This window comes from Coenobita brevimanus, chromosome 81, assembly GCF_032717465.1.
Source record: "Coenobita brevimanus isolate Jiangsu-jjx chromosome 81, ASM3271746v2, whole genome shotgun sequence".
NCBI classification, from domain to species: Eukaryota; Metazoa; Arthropoda; class Malacostraca; order Decapoda; family Coenobitidae; genus Coenobita; species Coenobita brevimanus.
In genome coordinates this window covers 7,901,822-7,908,464 of record NC_137034.1, presented here as the reverse complement: position 1 = coordinate 7,908,464, position 6,643 = coordinate 7,901,822, and the positions used below count along the sequence as shown (strand labels likewise).

The following is a 6,643-nucleotide window of genomic DNA, read 5'->3' as shown; positions in this document are numbered from 1 at the left end:
GAGGAACAATTATACCTGATTTCCAGTCCTCTGGAACCCTTCCCTCTTCCCAAGCCAATCTACACAACTTCCATATCCACTCCACAACAATCTCACCCCCATACCTAAGCATTTCACCACACACTCCATCAATTCCTGGGGCCTTTCCCAGCTTAATCTTCTTCATCGCTTCCACTACTTCCTACCTACTGATCTCTTCCTCCCTCCTCTCATCTCTTCTTCTCCCAGCCATTCCCCAACCACTTATACTCACACTGCTCTCACTCTCTACATTCAACAAATCCTCAAAGTGCTTCTTCCATCTCCTCAATTTCTCTCTCTTCTCCACCAACAATCTATTATTCCTATCTTTCACTCCCCTACTATTTCCCCTTTCACACTGCCTTACTTTCTTTACCTCCTTCCAAAACAATTTCTTACTCTCCCTCCATTTCACACTCAGATTCCTCCCAAACTCTTCATCCACTTTCTTCTTACTCTCCTTCACCAGTCTCTTAACCTCCCTCCTCCTGCTCACATATACCTCTCTCTTCTCTCTCTCATCTTCTCCCCTACCTCTACTCGCCAACCATTCACCATATGCCTTCTTCTTGAGTCAGAATAAACATAAAAGGAAATGAAAGAATAACATTTCTCAGAATAAACATCAAGAGGAAAAGAAATTAGAATATTTGATTCCGAAGAATGATGATGAAATGAAACGAGAATATTAGAGTTAGAATAATCATAAAAGGGAAATAAAAGGAGAAAATCTGCTTTAAAATTCACATAAAATAGAAATGAAATGAGAACATTTGTCAGAATAAACATAAAAGGAAAATGAAAGGAGAAAATTTCAGTCAGAATAAACATGAAATGGGAGATGAAAGGAAATTATGATTCATAAACATAAATGGGCAATGGAAGGAGCACCTTTGTGTAAGAATAAACATAAAAGGGAAACGAAAGGATTGCGTTTGAGTGAGAATAAACATACAGAAAAAATGAAAGGAGAACATTAAAGTGATAAACAAAGACGTGGAGTGAAAGAAGTAGAATTGAATCATACTGAGCATAAAGGTGGAATGAAAGTTCTTTTGATCTAGAATAAATTTAATGGCTTCAGCTCACAAGTATACTCCCGATCAGTTCTCTCCTCTGTCTCAGATTTATTCTCACAGAAAGAATATAGGACATGGGAAATATCAACACTCCCCTCCCTTTGTCGTTCCTGCAGAAACAAGCCTAAGTAAAGTTCCTTCAACACCCTCCTCCCTTTGTCGTTCCTGCAAAAACAAGCCTAAGTTAAGACCTTTCAAAACTCTTTTTTCACTGTCCTTCCTGTAAAAATAAGCCTAAGTAAAATTCTTTCAATAATCCTCTTCCTTTGTCTTTCCTGTAAAAGTAAGCCTAAGCCCTTTCAATACTCCCCTTTCTCTGTCCTTTCCGAAAAAACAAGCCTAAGTTAAAGCCATTTAACACTCCCGTCTCTTTGTCTTTCCTGTGAGAACCAGTCCAAATTAAGCCCTGGTCACACGAATCCACTTTCGTGTCCTTCGAAAATGTCCTCTTGTGACTCCGATGGCTGATTGTAAGTTTATTCTCCATGGCCATCCTGGGTGAAATAATCACTTAAATCACTTCTCACTGTAAATCAGGGTTGTTCTTGGCAACATGGAAGGATTCATAACATCTCTTCCTTTGCGACTGATATTGCGTATTAGTCTGCTCCTTGACATTCTCTTGTATGATAAATGTATCCCCTTACCATGAACATCAAATGCGTCGATAACTAACAATTTGAAGGTGGCATGTGGTGGTGACCATCCTCAACTCGCTTGATGGCATGTTGCCTACTTCTTCCTTCACCTTTATCACTCTTTTTCTGTCTGCCCTCCTTTTTTCCTATTTCTCCCATTCTTCCTGTCACTTTTATTACTGTTCATTCCACTTCATTTGGTAACACATTGAGTGACAAGCCCAATGGTTTCTTGTAACAGGAAACCATTTACAATGCTGGCTGGTAACCATATAATCAAATAACGAGGTTACTACGGTGGCCCTGTTAACTGGGTGGAGAGACGCAAATGCAGCGTCCATCCAGGAACCAATCCTCTAAACTTTTCCCCGTGCCTCGCCACAGCGAGGGGCTGTCCACCGCCAGGGAACATAGGTTCACTGTACGGGACGATCCAACAGTGGCGGTTGCTTGTCTGTAAAGTTGGGTTTGTCCAGTCAAACAGACCAGGGCTACTCAGCAACAACAACAACAGCTTATAAGATGATGTTGACGTGCAGTATTCTAAGTGGCATACCAGACTTCATAGGACAACTTCCTGGTGATTTATTTTGCATACTACGCCTCAACATTCTCCTACATGCATATTTCTATCATTTAATATCGACACTGTTTCAATCAATATTATACGAGAGGATAATGATGTGTGATATACAAAATTAATCATTAAGGAAGAGGTTACGAAATCTCCATATGCGACTTTCAGGGTGAATCCGTTCCATAGCATAACTACTCTTTAATTTCGTTCATACTATCCCCAATAATGTAACTCAGGACCAAAGAGATTTTTAGAGATGGAGGGGTTACTTACAAGGACGTTTCATTAAAACCATTTGGCTATGACATACTTTTTACACTAATTTGGCCTAGATTTGCCAGCACTCCATCTCGATTGCTGAGTTGTAACATTAGAATAACGCTATAATATGATGCGAGTCACGAAGAAATGCTGTGGAAAGGTTGGAGAGCCGTAGTACTCTTTTTCTGTCACCGAGTTATAATAGCTGCAAAAAGAACAGATCTGCAGGCCATGTTAAGGTAAAAGAACTATAGACTGGATGAACTTATACCACACGATTTGTGGACGTATATGTTAACAGTATAAGGAGATCAATTAATGGTTTAGAGAGGCTTAGTTTTCTTGATTTCTGGGCCCTATCTCACACCATCCTTAGATAAGAGAGAGAGTCGTTTGTATGATGATGATGATGATAGTACAGTTCTGGCCACATTACAGTACGTTCTTTAACCCCACCATGACATGTATGACCTCCAGGCGCTTTGGATATTTCTTTTCAGTCCTGTGATGTTTTTTTTGTTTTGTATTCTTGCTACCTCCAGACGATTTTATTCAATTCATAACAGGCGTCTATGAAGGGAGGCGATAATGGAGGCTGTATCTAACTCCGGCAGTTTTTTTGTTTTCTTCTTCGATAAAATCGTTTGGAGATAACAGGAAGAGTGGAAAACACGTCCATAGATAGCAGGGGTCAAAATATAGAGAGACTGTTTATAGTGATGCGGTTAAAAATTTAAACTGAGCTGAACTAATACATTTATTTAGTCTAATTGCATTACAAGGCATCCAAATACAATGCAAAAAAAGCTCAGACTTTTTAATGACCGGATGATCTTTAAAAAGTCTTAAACAATGAAACTGGGAAACGTGTGTGGCAGAAAGACAATTAGTGGCAAAAGCATGTATCAGAGCAGCAGAAAAAAAACTTACTCAGTGAATACCAAAAAATTACGAAGAGACAAAATTAAGGTAATCACACCAATAGGCTTACAATGAGGTACTGAGTACTAGAAAGAATACAAACCGCGTAATGGTGGTAAATAACTTGAAAGATAGGCTAATGCATAGGATTATTTCATGAAGGCTAAATTGATAATACAAGACGGCAAAAAAAAATATTGTAGTAAAACATTGCTGGTAAACATCACGGATGATATAATTTTAGTGCTAAGCCAAAATTATATCTTGAAAGTGATAATTCCAGGTAAGCTAGTAGTTGTCACAGGTATTTAACAAATGATTCGTAAGACTACTTTTAAAGCATCTTTATTTCATTTGGTAATGCATTATTGCATTATATGGTTTGACACAGTAGTAGCATTATACTAGTTTGGCTCTGAGAAGATAATATTAAGGGTGTCCGGTAACGACTTCATTACCTGATGTTTCTCTCAACGCTGAATAAAATCATATGGAGGGAGAGAACTTGAAATACATGAGCTTAGTACAGTAACTATTGGTTGAGGACAATACCACAATCCACAACAGTGACCTGTGTAACGTCACTGTGGTTGACTGCTGCCCTCACTACTTCCAGCCCACTCGTCACCCTCCCAAAGACATAATCCCATTCCCAGCCATCATCGCTGTCTCTGGTTGTGATGGCAAACTGGGCAGCTGTGGCAGCATTACACGGCCACCCCCACACGGCCCCCGCCATGCCTGACTTTCGGTACTTCCCCCCGGTGAGGTCAATTATCCCCGCCCCTCCCTTTCCATCGTGATCCCCACCCACCACACTCTCCCCCGGCGTGCCCTTGCGTGCCACCCTGAGGAAGACAGTGTTACGGTAGGAGACGCCGCGCTGGCCAGTACACATCAACATGAACTGGCGTGATAAGGGCTTGGCGAGGCTTAGTTGAATGTGCACCCGTCCCCTTGTTGACTCCCTCCACCTCAGGTCCAGGTAGGCCCGGACAGGGGGACGTACTGCCTTCACAATCTCATTCACCTGCATAACACAATACCGTCAGTCACTAGAGAGAGAGACAGACAGAAAGAAGGAGAGAGAGAGAGAGAGAGAGAGAGAGAGAATAATATAAGAGAATAATGAAAGTGCAAACAAGTAACGGAGATAGGAAAACAGAAGAGTGAAAATAAATGAATTAATACAATGGGAAGCATCGAAACGGTACAGAACAACAAATAAAAACATCAGTGGATAGGAAAGAAGAAACAGGGACTGCATGAACAAAAAGGAGCATAAATAAGAAGAAGGAAAGTGGAATAAAAGATTAAAGAAATTCATGGGAAAACACAAGGCAGAAAAGAAAGGAAAGACATAAAGAGAAGGAAAACACAGAGAGAACGGGGGGGTAGAAGAAAGAAAATGAAAGAAACAGGAAGAAACAAAATATTAGAAGAAAGAAACAAATGAGGGAAGAGAAAACGTGTCACTAGAAATGAAAAAATGTAAACAAAAATGCAAAGAAAACCAGAAAAGAAACAAATGGAGACAAAAGGAAGAAGGAAAAAAAAAAGTAAATAGAGGAAGTTTATATTCCATAGAACAAGGGAAGAAAGAGAAAAGATAGTGGAAGAAAAAAAGAACAAATAAGGCAGAGGAAGAAAGACGATACATAAAAAAGAGTAGAAAATATGGAAGAAGTAAATAATGTGAGCAAAGGTGTAAGTGAGGGAAGGTGAGAAAGCTATAAGATCAAGAAGGGATGTAGGCCAGAGGGAGAATAATACAGGAAAAAGAAGAAAAGCAACATATAGAAGAGGTGGAAGGAAGGAAAGCAACATAGAGAAGAGATGGACGGAAGGAATGCAACAAAGAGAAGAGGAGGATGGAAGGAATGCAACATAGAGTAGAGGATGATGGAAGGAAAGCAACACAGAGAAGAAGAAGAAGAAGAAGATGGAAGGAAAGCAACATAGAGAAGTTCAAAGTTCAAAGGAGTTCAAAGGAAACCAAACAGCAACAGACCTTATGGTCCTTTCGAGGCTGTTTGTTACAGAGTAGACTGTGATTACGATCTAACTCTACATGCTGAAGGATAAAGATAGTAAAGCAAGAAGGCTCCCCACGCCTCCAAACCCTCCAGTTAAAACTGATAAGAAAAAGAGAGAAAATCCAACAGGCAGCATGGAAAAACTGACATGGAAGTTTCATAGGAAAGACTGAGAAGGAAAAGCTACATTCTATAATACATTATCTATAACCTACCAGTACGAATAACCTGAAAGAGAAAGTAGCCAAGTAAAATGAATAATCAAAAAAATAAATAACTAATGCATGTCACTATGTACAGGTATGTTGAGTTGACGGGGTGTCTGTGGACACAGCGTGGAAATTGCACAGTGCACAGTGTGGATGCTCAGTGGTGGTGTGGTAGCCTTGCCTGGAGCTATTAAGGTAGGCAGCAGTCAATCAGGCCCCAGCTCCGTTCATTCCACTGAGAGTAAGAACTTTCCCATGCAGGACAAGCACACAAGTCACCTCTTGAAGCAGTGACCCCTGGTACATTAAAAAAATCCCTATGGTGGGCACTTAACTAACAGGGACCCTCAGTGATCCACAGCTCATCACAGGTCAAAAGTATGAGTAGTGACTGTTAACTGAAGGCTATCTGTGCATTGATCCAGGCTCTAAAAAATATGAAATAAAGAAAAATAAAAGAAAATATATAAACAAGTGTTTTATTCAGGAGTAAATATATTAAGCTGCGGGTTAGATGACAAATACTTATCCAGGCGACCTTTAAAGGTTTGTACTGTATTACAATTTACTACTTTGTACGGCAATTTATTCCATATATTTACAACTCTACTGAAGACGAAATGCCTAGCTACATGCGACTGGAATCGTTTCCCAATTATTTTATGCCCATTGCCTCTAGTGTAATTCGAGTGAGCAACTGTGAAGTATTTATCGACAGCCACGAATGTTTTGAATACTTGGACTAAATCTCCTCGTATCCTCCGTTTTTTTAGGGTAAAGAGATTCAGTGCTTCGATCGGTTTATTTCTCGATCTAGGTATCATCTTTGTCATCTTTCGCTGCACTCTTTCAAACTTTTCCATATCCTTTTTATAATACGGGGACCAAAACTGAACGCAAT

The 6,643-nt window shown here is 39.9% G+C and overlaps 1 protein-coding gene across 1 annotated transcript; it reads right to left on the bottom strand.

Annotated features, from left to right (window-relative positions):
* Positions 1–4,029: 4,029 nt before the first annotated feature.
* LOC145409552 (uncharacterized) lies at positions 4,030–4,533 on the bottom strand. The gene has a single exon (XM_080279940.1). The coding sequence runs from the start codon at positions 4,531–4,533 to the stop codon at positions 4,030–4,032; it is 504 nt and encodes a 167-aa protein (XP_080136066.1).
* Positions 4,534–6,643: the final 2,110 nt, after the last annotated feature.

What these genes read in the sequence shown, in the direction of transcription:
- LOC145409552 (XM_080279940.1), bottom strand. Translation starts at nt 4,533, where the DNA reads ATGCAGGTGAATGAGATTGTGAAGGCAGTACGTCCCCCTGTCCGGGCC.